A 13,444-nucleotide genomic window follows, 5' to 3' on the forward strand; every position below is an offset into this window, starting at 1 on the left:
CTTGACAGAGTAATTGGACTGATTTGGGCTGCTCATTCGCACGTTCTTGCGGTTTCGCTTGGAAACATTAGGATTTGTTTCAAGTGAGCTAGCCTCAAGGAATGCATTCTGTATCCAATGACAGAACTGCGATTTAATGCTGAAAATATGTTCATATTTTTCAGGCAAGAAACAATCAGTTTAATAATAGAAATCAGCCAAATAATTTAAACTTAACTGTTCATGTTCTAACTATAAAATGTCATGCTGCTTGATGGACTTGACCAATGTGCTGACTTCATTGTACTGAGAGGCACTGTGAGAGAAACCTAAAACAATATCTTTTTAGGATTTTAGTTTCTTAAGATAATTTTGGGTGAATTGAACTGTGGAGAAGGCTGATGTTGCTGTCTGCATAAGGTGGTAGACTGAAGCTGATTAATGTGCAGGAACATGGCTCACTATGACCCCCTACAGACGCCCTTTCTTTCACAACTGACTCATGACTGCTGTTCCCTGACTGATTTTCAGCTTGTTCCCTCCTGTTTTTTATTTGTTTGAAATTTTTATCTTGTGAAATACCAGTCTCACACCTCAAGTACTTAATGCTGGGAAGTGATAGCGGGCCCAATCACTTGGCACCATAGGTCAGATAATTTCACAGCTAAAGGCTATTAGCGCATTGTAGCTATGATTACGCATCAGGATTGTTTCTTGAATGTGTGCTATTACTACTGTGTGTATCATTAAGCACTTGGGCTGCTCCGTAACTGTGGTTTTGTGTGGTGCGTCCTGCCATCTCTCGCGTGGCCTAATGCAGAGCCGTGCGTGTGTGTGTGTGTGTGTCTGTCTGTCTGTCTGTCTGTCTGTCTGCGTGCGTGTCTCTTCCAGACCATCAACGCCATGGAATCTAAGACGAAAAGCTTGGAGCAAAGGATTACTGAGCTGTCTGAGGCCAACAAGCTAGCTGCCAACAGCAGCGTTTACACACAGAAGAACATGTAAGTGCCAGAATTATGGCAAACAAGAGTGTGTGAGTCCCACACACATTAACTCCTGTCCCCTTCACGTTAAGTCCACTTACGGAGGCTCTCCCCCAGTGGCCTTGCTGCTCTCTGCTGTTCTCTCCGTGTTGCCGGAGCTCTGACGGTCCCTGTGCCTCGGGCTCCTCAGGAAGGCCCAGGAGGAGATGATCTCTGAGCTGAGGCAGCAGAAGTTCTACCTGGAGTCCCAGGCGGGGAAGCTGGAGGCCCAGAACGCCAAGCTGGAGGAGCACCTGGAGAAGATGAGCCAGCAGGACCAGAGCAACAAGAGCCGCGTGCAGGAGCTGGAGACCAGGCTGAGAGAGGTGTGGGGCTGGGGATACCTGGGGGACAATAATATACCCAAATTAACATATGCTGCTCCCGGGTGGTGTTATATGTAGAGCTGGTGGCTCTTGGATTAGTGGTGCATCTCACACTCCATGGTGAGTCCAGCCCGTGTCAGGGTACACTGTGGCATCCTAGTGGGCAAGATGTGCTTCCACACAGCCCAGGGAGGGGGTTGTGTGCTTCGCTGCCTCTTAGCACAGTAATGATTCCTGTGGTTGATCAGGGACTGGCTGTCTTGCTGAACGGCTGACTGTGCTGTGCAGCCCTCTAGTCTAATTCACTGACTGCGCAGCTCAGCTTGTGGACTGCCCAGTGAAGGGAGTGGCAACCTACACTTTTGTCAGACCAGGGGCGGCCTGTAGCGTAGTGGCTAAGGTACATGACTGGGACACGCAAGGTCGGTTCGATCCCTGGGGTATGCATACATGCATAGAATGCCCCTTCCTGTACTTTGTAGTTTAATCTAGGTGCAGTTGCAGTTCCGTTTCTATTTATATTGTATTTGCATTTGTACTGATCTTACTGTAGTTAGTCCTAATTCCTTACTGATTCCATATATACTGGAAATAATGTTAACGGCTCTACAATTCTTTCTTTGTGCATTGTTGCTTATCCGACCTGTTCTGTAGTTTGTTCTAAAGACCTTGATACGTGATACGTGATACTTTGTACGTGGCTTTGGATAACCACATCTGCTGAAAAAGTGAAGAGTGAGTGTAGTCACGTTCCCTCCCTCAGACGGGCCTGGAGCACGAGGAGCAGAAGCTGGAGATCAAGCGGCAGGCCACGGAGCTGACGCTGTCCCTGCAGGAGCGCGAGGCGCAGATCAGCGGCCTGCAGGTGGCGCGCAACTCTCTGGAGAGCCAGCTCCAGCAGGCCAAGACCGAGCTGGAGGAGACCACGGCCGAGGCTGAGGAGGAGATCACTGCCCTCAGGGTGAGAGGACCCACACGGCCTGCCTCCCGCACCAACACCAGCCCCGCACACAGCCACCAACACCAACACCAGCCCCGCACACAGCCACCAACACCAACACCAGCCCCGCACACAGCCACCAACACCAACACCAGCCCCGCACACAGCCACCAACACCAACACCAGCCCCGCACACAGCCACCAACACCAACACCAGCCCCGCACACAGCCACCAACACCAACACCAGCCCCGCACACAGCCACCAACACCAACACCAGCCCCGCACACAGCAACCAACACCAACACCAGCCCCGCACACAGCCACCAACACCAACACCAGCCCCGCACACAGCCACCAACACCAACACCAGCCCCGCACACAGCCACCAACACCAACACCAGCCCCGCACACAGCCACCAACAACAAAACCAGCCCCGCACACAGCCACCAACACCAACACCAACACCAGCCCCGCACACAGCCACCAACACCAACACCAGCCCCGCACACAGCCACCAACACCAACACCAGCCCCGCACACAGCCACCAACACCAACACCAGCCCCGCACACAGCCACCAACACCAACACCAGCCCCGCACACAGCCACCAACACCAACACCAGCCCCGCACACAGCCACCAACACCAACACCAGCCCCGCACACAGCCACCAACACCAACACCAGCCCCGCACACAGCCACCAACACCAACACCAGCCCCGCACACAGCCACCAACACCAACACCAGCCCCGCACACAGCCACCAACACCAACACCAGCCCCGCACACAGCCACCAACACCAGCCCTGCACACAGCCACCAACACCAACACCAGCCCCGCACACAGCCACCAACACCAACACCAGCCCCGCACACAGCCACCAACACCAACACCAGCCCCGCACACAGCCACCAACACCAACACCAGCCCCGCACACAGCCACCAACACCAACACCAGCCCCACACACAGCCAGCCCTAGCCCCGCACACAGCCAGCCACCGACACCGCACATGCGCCCTGGAAACCCTGCAAACCTGGATGTTTATAGACTAGTTTTCCAATCATGGAAATATTTATGAGGTCCTGGAAAATTGTTGGCCAAGCTATAATTTAAGCTATTAAGCAGTATTTTTAAAACTGAGATTGCATATTTTTCTGTACTTCTTTTTGTTGGCTGCATTTTTGTTAGCTGCTGAGATCACTGCTACCTTCGTGTTTCATGTATGTAAGCCATGGGAAAGGTCCTTGAAAAGTCCTGGGAAGTGATTTCCTAAATAGAGTGGGAACCCTGAAACCCTGTTCAAATAGATATTTCAAATGACTAATACAACCTAATGTTCCAAATAATTACCCAATAAATCTGATATTCCGGCAGGTTACTGTGGGAGTTACTGTGGGAGTTTCTGTGGGAGTGTTTAAGTCTCTGACCCAGGTGTGGCTGGCCTCACGTTGCTGTGGCAACGGAACATTAACACTGCTCGGTGATGAGTGTGCTGTTTTAAGACTGCTCGACTCTCCCTGGCAGGCTCACCGAGACGAGATCCAGCGCAAGTTCGATGCCCTCAGAGACAGCTGTGCGGTAAGTGCTGCTTTATTTCCTGCAAGGCTTTAGGTGACACACTTTAGGTGTGCATGTGTGCATGTGTGCGTGTGTGCGTGTGTGTGTCCGGGCATGCATGCCCTTTAATTAATAGGGTTTGCCACCATTCGCAAAAAGTGTTGACAGAGCAAGTTAATAATGATAATAGTATTTAATAACAGTTTATACTGCTCCCTGATTTAACAGTCAGAAATTCTTTCATGCAAAAAACACAAGTAATGTAACTTGCTTATTTTGTCCTGACATGGATGTGCAGTGCTTTCCAGAAGTCTTCTCTTCTCAAAATAATCTTTTGCCCTCACCTCCAGCCTGTGTTAATTAGTTGTATCTATTTGAGTTATCCTCACTAAAATTAGATCTTCTTTGACGCGTTCATTATTGCCTGCAAGTGTTTTCACAGTTCAACTGGAGAAAATGTCAAGTGATGATTTTAGTGAAACAAAGATTATCAACACAACCTTAATATTCGCAATAAAACAAGAAAGCGCTCTTTCCATGTAACAAATGAGCGGCCTACTGCATATCCACGGCCTCTCAAATGAAGTTTTAAAAGCTAATTTGCTGAAAAAGGGCTTCTTTAAGCTTAGAAAATTAGAAAAAGTATTGTGAAGATTACACCATTATATTGTCTTGGTACAACGTATTATTATAATTACGCTGACTGGTATTCTCAATCTTGGGCCAGGAAATGTCAAACTTATCTCAACGGCATGTAGATGAGCGCAATAATGTTGTAGGATTTTAGCTGCTCATTTGTCCTGTTTCATGTTCAGTAACTATACACGAATGGGCTTATTCGGTGAAGTTATCCAAATGCATCCCAGATCATTACAATTCTTTCAACAAGATTGAAGTGTCAGGAGATGGTAAGGATGAAATTGCCCTACAGATGAGCATTAACGGTTACGTTTATGACGATATGCTCATTTGCTTTAGCACAGCCCACCCTGTAGGAAGAACAAATCCAAACGCTTCTTTGGAGCTTGCCAGCAAATCAGAACAGAGTTAACTGATATCAATGAGCCTTAATGATTCAGTCACTAAACCTAAAACAGGCTGTTCTTAGTAAAGTCGTCTCGTGAATATCTAAAATAAAACTCACTGTACAAAAATGGGACCTTTAACGTTAAGGTTTTCTTCTTGTAATAGCCTACAAGTGGTAACCCAAACCCAGCAAACATTCACTTTGTTAGTGGTGGCTTTACACATTCTAACTTGCCTGCTTTTATTCAGAATAAAATCAAAGTGAAAATCTGGTCACACTGCATCTCCTGGTTTCTGCGTGATTCAATGCAAAAGTGACCCAGATATCCGCTTGTTTTTGTTCCACTGTGTGAGCCTGTGGCTATTGTGTTTTGAGAATTATATATCCTCTTAAGTCAGTTTGTCTGAATCACTGCCTGGATGCAGCTCGGTTGTCCGCTAATATGTAGCCGTTTCATCCTTGCTCCCTGCCCCAGTTTCGGCATCCTCCCACTTACAAGCTGTTGTGAAAGTGCGTTCACAGCACTGCTGATACCCAACCTCCCGGTCCAGGCAGCCATTCGCAAGTAATGAACAGACTGAGAGATTTGTCAGCATTTTATTCTTTTATTTATCAGCCATCTTGTGTACTCAGCCTTTCGTAGTCATTGTAAATATTTGTTCCTGCAAGGATTTTGCATCCTCGGTTGTTATTTTTAGCTTCTGTGAACTTCGTTATCTGGAATCCCCAACTGAAAAGATTGTTTGCTAGCATCAGTTCAGCTGCACTGTACTTTGTCCAGCTTCACAGTAGACATTTTTACACAAACCCAGGTTTCAGTGTACCACTGGTGAACAGGGCATGTTTTGCCATTAGTACTGCTGTGAAAAAGACTATGAGCCAGTATGGTGCGTGTGAGTACAGGACTGAGGAAGAGGGCTTATTGCTGACCTGTGCAAGCTTCTGCCAATTCAGGACACAGCCTCTCGGGGGATTTAGGGAAGGGCTGCTGATCACTGGATAGAAAATAATAACACTTCCCCCACCCCATATACTGTATACAAATACAAGCGCACACACACACATACACACACATTTCAGTGTCATCCCGATGCTGTAGCCCTGCTGCAGGTAGCACTCGCATCTGTTCTGATATGAGCCCATTGATTTACGGTATGAAGAGTGGATTGGATATTGCAGGCCGTGAGAAGTGGCTATGGGGGACGCATGGAGGACATGCTCTGGAGGACATGCTCTGGAGGACATGCTCTGGAGGACATGCTCTGGCGGGGAGACGCCGGTGTAGTGAGGCTCAATGAATCGCTGCTGGGAGTCGGCCCTCGGTTTAGGGATTGAGCTCCTGCACTTCCTGCCCTCTGTAGTTCTGCAGTCGCTCCCTGGTTCAGCCTCTGCCCGGTTGCCCGCTATTCGTGGCATAGGACGACGTTCATGCTCACCCAGAGGACTCCCGCACACCCTTTAATGTTTATGTGCATCGCAGACCTCAGGGTGACTGACAGCGTCCACTATTTACTGAAACATTTCTAGCTAAGTCCCTTGCTCAAGGGTAATCCAAATCCAGAGCACCAATTTTTGTCAATTTTACTTTCATTTGATTGTTCTGCTGAAAGTTAGAGTAGGATGACTTTAATTATTATGCAGGTTTTCCATTATGCCAGCCATAAGATGTATCCTGTTTGCAAACCTTTGGTCTGGAACAGCTCCTATGAGACTTCCAACAGCTGTAACAGAACTGGGGCCTGCCATAGCATGGAACCACTTTGGCAGTGCCAGCATTACACTGACTATTGATACAGTACTTGTTCTTCAGACAAAATGGGTTTTGTGGATAACATGGAGCGGGAGGAAAATGACTTTGAAAGTCTGCATATTTAATGCCATTCGAGAATGCACTTCAGTGGAAATACAAGATGAAGTCATTTGTCTGTGGGAATGGATGAATAATGGTTATAGATTCATGTTCCTCACTTAACTGAGCTCAATATCCTTTTCATTGTGGGATTATATGGAAGAGTGTTCAGGAACATTTGTTGAATGTTAAGTGGCATTTGTAAAGCTTTGTGATTTGCAATCAATCAAGCACTCTAATCAAGCATACCACAGTATCCAGCCTGTCCAGGGAAATTCAAGGAGGTTTATGGAACAGGAACAGACAGGGTTTACAGTAAAGCCAGTCAATAAATGTGTGGCTTTTGATACATATGTTTTCAGTATGCCAAATAAGCTTGTTTGTGTATGCAAGTGTGGAAGATCAGCATTTGATATGCTTTAGAGCTTTTTAAGATTCTTGCCCATAATCCCCATCTAAATAACAGCTCAGGACTTCAAAGGAAGACTGTGCATATGATGTTCATTCATCTGATCAGGGAGAAATGGTCAGAACCTCTCAAATTATGATCCTGCACAAGTTTTAAAGCCTTGTTTTAAAGGTTTTTTTCTTTTTTCTTTACTGTTTAAGACAGCCGGAGTCTGCTTAGACCAGCGTAACATAAGACCATGAACTGTGATGCTATGGTGTGAAGTGATGACGCTACAGAGCCAAAGACATTAACATGCTTGCTCTACATGTCATCTGCGTGCAGTAATGCTTATGGTGCTCACTGTGTTAGAGGGGTAAACATGTCAGAAACATTTTCTGCAGATATTGGAGGAGAGAGTGTTTAAAGCATACACAACAGCGTGAGGATTAGCAGAGTGTGGCTCAGACTGAACCGTTACTAAACGTTTGAAGAATAAACACTGTGCAAAAGCAGCAATGTGTATGCCTGTACAGAACACCAGTGGCAATTCTGACAGGACCAGAATGCCTTGTGTTAACTGTGGTCATGTCCAAAATAGTCCACTTTATATACATATAGACAGTATACTATATAGTGGACTAACTAGTGTGTCAACCATTTTCTAGAAATTGGCTGACACCGTAGTTAGCCCAATATATAGGGAGCTAGTGGGCCATTTTGGACCCCTCCTGCGTTAACATGCTCTACTCCTTGACCCTCAGGTGATCACTGATCTGGAGGATCAGCTGACCCAGCTGTCCCAGGAGAACGCCGAGCTGAACCGGCAGAACTTCTACCTGTCCAAGCAGCTGGACGAGGCCTCGGACGAGACCGAGGACCACCTGCAGCTCCGGCAGGACGTGGACCGGCTCCGCAGGGAGGTGGCCGACCGCGAGATGCACCTCAACAACCAGAAACAGGTGGAGAGCCTTACCACACACTTACAGCCCAAACACAACAACCAGAAACAGGTGGAGAGCCTTACCACACAATTACAGTCCAAACACAACAACCAGAAACAGGTGGAGAGCCTTACCACGCACTGTGGGGTAAACAAGTGGGGAAAACAGTCACAGTATAGCAGTAAGGAGCAGGTGAGAGACATACCGTCGTGGGCACACGGCACGCCAGCTTGAAGAGGCCTGAAAACAGCGAGTGTTATAAGAAGCTTAGTGGAGATATTGAATATATGTACAGAACAAAATCACACTGTACCTCCGGGGGTTCAGTTCCCCGTGATGGCACTTTGTGTGCTGCGTATGCCTCTGTGAGTAAAGGGGAAAGAGGCTGGAAAGCTTTAATAACGCAGAGGAGATGTTGCGGTATGGTGTTATGAGCTGCGGTCCTGTGGGAGGGAGCGCTCTCGTGGGCGGCAGTGGGGAGCGCGGTCTCCCTGTCCTCGGCGTTGCATAACGGGGGCGGAGAGCTGGGATTCAGACGCGGGTGGGAGAGATGTGTCAGCCTCACCCTCGGGTTGTTTCAGCTTGAGGGTGCAGGCTTCACAGGTACCGGAGTTATATTTGGAGGGGCACGGCTCCACTCTGCTGCCCTCCGTCTCCCGTCTCCGGCTGCCCAACGGCCCGCAGGAAGCGCTCTTAACCAGGAACAGCCTGTTCTCACAATTCAGATTCATCAGAAAGTTTCTGAAAAAGCAGGATTTATACATTTTCATTGTGTGCACTCCATAAAAAATGGTGCCCGAGTGCACAATACAAATTCAATAAAAATTCTGGAGAGGTAAAATTGTTCTCTTTAAGCTTTTGACTTTTGATAACCAGTGCTGAAAGGGCTCCATTTCCCAGAATCATTGGCTCCAGTGTGTGCAGTCCACATAGGTGCACTGGCCGTACATCAGTGGCTCATGAATTCTGTTATTTTTGGGAGCAGAGGCAGTAACCAGCTGCTAGGAACAGAGTGGTGAGGAGTGAAATGCAGGGATAAGCTGCTGCGTTTAGCGGCTACAATCGGTCCATCAGGGAAATAAAGAGCATGCTGTTTGCCGTTAATTTAACAGAATGTTGCTAAAAATAGAGCATTTTCAAATTGCATTATTAAAAACATGCTTGCCGTGTGTCCATTTTCACTTCATTAAAGTTTGTTTTGCCGTAATACATGATGCACATGTATTAGCTTTGGTATTTGATGGAATGCTTCTTATCACTGAATGTTACCAACATTGTTGATGGCCGGCATGTCTGACAATGACGTAAATCTTGATCCCAGCGCATTCCAAATGTCTGGCCCCATTGCTTCACTTTGTTTTCCCAGCGCAAGCCTACAGAAATAACACTGCTGGTTAAGGCCGAGTTATCATTCGGAAGTGTTCAAAAATCACATAAATCACAACGGATTGAGGAAATGAGGGAACTGACTGTGTTAAAGCCCTTTCTCCTCCTCTGCGCAGAACATTGAGACGCTGAAGACCACCTGCACCATGCTGGAGGAGCAGGTCCTGGAGCTGGAGACCCTGAATGACGAGCTCCTGGAGAAGGAGCGGCAGTGGGAGGCCTGGAGGGGCACCCTGGAGGATGAGAAGGGCCAGGCTGAGAAGAGGACCCGCGACATGCAGAGACTGCTGGACAACGAGAAGCAGAACAGGTGCTGTACACACACACACACACACACACACACACACACATTCTCACACACACACACACACACACACACACACACACACACACACACGCACACACACACACATTCGCACACACACACACACACACACACACACACTTACACACACACACACACATATTGCCACACACACACTTACACACACACACACACACACACTTACACACACATTCTCACACACACATGCACACACACACACACACACACACACATACATACATGGACATTCTCACACACACACACACACACACACACACATATACATTCATGCACACACACATTCTCTGACCTACCAGGTGCACGTTCTGAGAAAAAAAATGTGTGTAATTTATGCCTCTGTGACCTTCCTCAGCCCTAAAGCTCCTAGGGCCCATTATCACAGATTGCTGTGCAACACGTTACAGGAAAACATTTATTTGGGAGGTATTAGTCTCTCAGCAGACCACCTGTGTAAATGCAGACAGAATCTTAATGACCTCTCTGTGTGCAGACTGCGTGCAGACCAGCGCAGTACCGAGTCTCGCCAGGCGGTGGAGCTGGCGGTGAAGGAGCACAAGGCTGAGATCATGGCCCTGCAGCAGGCCCTGAAGGAGCAGAAACTCAAAGCAGAGAGCCTCTCTGATACGGTGGGTCTGTCCTGCCACGTGTCCGTCTGTTTGTCCATGTTATACTTCTCACTGCCTGCCTGTCCTGCCATGTGTCCATCTGTCTTCATGTCTGCCTTCGTCTCTGTCCGTCTGTCCGTCTGTCCTGTCTGTCCGCCCGCTCTTCCGTCGGTCGGTCAGACGCTGCGAGCGCAGGCGGTCAGCTGACCGTTGTGGACCGTGTTTCCCCCTCAGCTCAGCGACCTGGAGAAGAAGCACGCCATGCTGGAGATGAACGCCCGCAGCCTGCAGCAGAAGCTGGAGTCTGAGCGCGAGCTGAAGCAGAGGCTGCTGGACGAGGTACCGGGGGGCGAGGCCTCCGTCACACCCTACTGAGAGAATCCAGCCTGTGCCCTGCTGAGGGTTTTACCATCAGGCCTGCCTCCTCGTAGAGTTTACTCACCTCATTTATGTATTCAGCGGCCATGCAGGGTACGGTCCATAGCTGGGGGCGACCTGTAGCGTAGTGGTTAAGGTAAATGACTGCGACCCGCAAGGTCGGTGGCTCTAATCCCGGTGTAGCCACAATAAGATCCTCACAGCCGTTGGGCCCTTGAGCAAGGCCCTTAACCCTGCATTGCTCCAGGGGAGGATTGTCTCCTGCTTAGTCTAATCAACTGTACATCGCTCTGGATAAGAGCGTCTCCCAAATGGCATTAATGTAATGTAATGCAGCTGGCACAGACATAATAAACGACGTTCCGGTTCACAGGCTCCCACTCATTTCTATATCAAGCCCCCCTAGATTGCCATCCTATAGCTGAGAGCCCCCATCTCAATAAATATGTTTAACTTTTGAAACCTCTATCCAACAACTGCAATAGGCTATTTAACGCACTACTATGTGTGATGAAAACTCTCAGGGGAGTGTCTCCCTCTAGTGGCTCACCTGTGCTTTGCCCCTCACAGCAAGGCAAGCTGCAGCAGCAGATGGACCTGCAGAAGACGCACATCTTCCGCCTGACGCAAGGCCTGCAGGACGCACTGGACCAGACCGACCTGCTGAAGACAGAGCGCACCGACCTGGAGTACCAGCTGGAGAACATCCAGGTGCCCCCTCCCCTCTACACCATCGCCCCACCAAAGGCCCTCTTTCCACGGGCGCCTTCACGCCCAAGCAAGCCCCATCCAAAAAGCGCCATCAACTCTTGTGCACCGTCACATTAAGATGCATAGTATAATGCTAAGTGCAATTATTTTTGTGCGAAATACCATTTATTGTTATTTGCCTTCTTTTGGAAAGTATTTTAACCTCCTAAGACCCGCACTCTTTTTTGGTATGCATTTTTAATTTCTCTTTGCTATTTGGGCTTATTGGGACCTGATAAGTATAAAAACTAAGCATCATCTTTTGACATGATGTAGTTTTTTAGAAAAATGATGTCCACATATGTGGACTCTCGGTCTTAAGAATGAAGTATTATGGTTGTACAGCCCAGAATGTGGAGTCCACACATGTGTACGCCAGGTCTTAGGAGGTTAAGTGCCCCTCACAAAAAACACTACAGTATATTAGCAGTTTGATTATCATTTTGAAACCATCCACTGTCCAGTTCATAAGCGAATGGTATGGTTTTGTCAGTTCTAGGTCGGATATGGTTTGCTTTTCCTGTGTTGGTGACAATTCAATTCGTTTTCCTAACTGCAAAGATACAAGATGTTATATTAGCACATTTACAGAAGGCTTGTTGCCCTGTCCAGTCCACTTCATGCTGGTAGTATTGATTGCAATGAGGCCTTTCTATCGCACAGTGTAGCTAAAAGGCTGTAAAGGTTGGTAAACACAACATGAGAGCTACTGTAGCTGGCACTCCTCAAGTTAATTTGGCAGGGCGTGCTCGTCTATATCTAGCCTTTGGCCGTTGTTTTTGAACAGATTTTTTAATAATGGGAATAGCAAAAGGCACAGCAGACCCACCTCCTCCCTCTGCTGCCGTTATTAAAAGAGCACTCGCAGCAGGACCGGGCGTGGTGGAGGGAAGCTTTGGCCTCTCGCTTTCTGACCAAAGATATCCTGTCTGTTCCTGTAGTCCACGCTCATGCTCACCTCTGTGCACATGTCTCAGTGTTGTAGCGAGCCTGCTGCTTTACAGTACATGCAAACTGACTGCAAGTAAACTCCGTCATCGGTTCATTCCCACAGTGCTGTTATACCAACTGGTTTCCACAGGTTTTCATGAGCCGAATGTTGTTCTCTTACAGGACTTTAAATGTTGTGTTAACCACTAGAATTGACAAATGTGTATTAGATGCTCATAGCAGAGGACAGAACTACATTGCAAGAACGCATTCTTTAACAAATCATTTGGTTATTATTCACATGCTGACAATTAACTCAGGTGCACAACCAAACAGACCAAAAAGCCACAAAAATCGTCTGCTTGTCTGTCGTAATGCCTTTTGATTTGTGCATTTCTTATCAGCAAGTTTGAAGTAATAAGCAAATGCATTTCTGGTAAAACTGACATATTTTTGCGTTATGTGGTTAGTGTTCTTACTTTTTTATATTATTGGCTGCACATAGTGGGCGCACAGTTTGGTCCAGCTGAGTGTAACGACACTTCTTCAAACTTGAATCAAGAGGACAAGCACTTGAAGAGAGATCTTGCAGTATTTTTTTCCCATGTGTGTTCTAAGTAGAACACTTATTGGATAGGTTTTCTGATGTTTTGACTTGAGGCCTGTGCTCAGTTGCAGAAAAATTCACTAAATTCACTCACTAAATCCCAGGGGTATATTTGCCTCAATACAGGGCTTATAAAAGAGTTCACTGCTTTAGTGTGCACTGTACCAGCTTGCTTGTCGCAGTAATGTAATATATATTCAGGGCTGCATTTGAATTACTGGCTGTTGTCATTGTATCTATACAATATGTCTGAGAAAAGCTACCTGCCATTTCCACTTCATACTAATGCTCAAATGGTTTCATAAGAAATACTAGGTCTGCTGTCTATAAAGCTCTGGGAAGCTTAAGGTCCTTTGAAATCAAAATGAAAATGTAAATATTGTTTGTTGTCATACATTGCTATAC

General features: G+C 47.4%; 1 protein-coding gene across 5 annotated transcripts in view; it reads left to right on the plus strand.

The window, feature by feature from the left end:
* LOC133140625 (citron rho-interacting kinase) overlaps positions 1–13,444 on the plus strand; it is a 74,133-nt gene that overhangs the window by 41,015 nt on the left and 19,674 nt on the right. For 3 of the 5 annotated variants that reach the window (XM_061260686.1, XM_061260687.1, XM_061260688.1), the window contains exons 21-29: positions 871–980; positions 1,153–1,327; positions 2,091–2,288; positions 3,797–3,850; positions 7,858–8,157; positions 9,540–9,733; positions 10,260–10,395; positions 10,609–10,713; positions 11,323–11,463. In XM_061260686.1, coding sequence (XP_061116670.1) covers positions 871–980; positions 1,153–1,327; positions 2,091–2,288; positions 3,797–3,850; positions 7,858–8,157; positions 9,540–9,733; positions 10,260–10,395; positions 10,609–10,713; positions 11,323–11,463 — 1,413 coding nt within the window. The remainder of the gene's footprint in view (positions 1–870; positions 981–1,152; positions 1,328–2,090; positions 2,289–3,796; positions 3,851–7,857; positions 8,158–9,539; positions 9,734–10,259; positions 10,396–10,608; positions 10,714–11,322; positions 11,464–13,444) is intronic. The other 2 variants (XM_061260689.1, XM_061260691.1) reach the window with 1 other exon arrangement.

This window comes from Conger conger, chromosome 11, assembly GCF_963514075.1.
Source record: "Conger conger chromosome 11, fConCon1.1, whole genome shotgun sequence".
NCBI classification, from domain to species: Eukaryota; Metazoa; Chordata; class Actinopteri; order Anguilliformes; family Congridae; genus Conger; species Conger conger.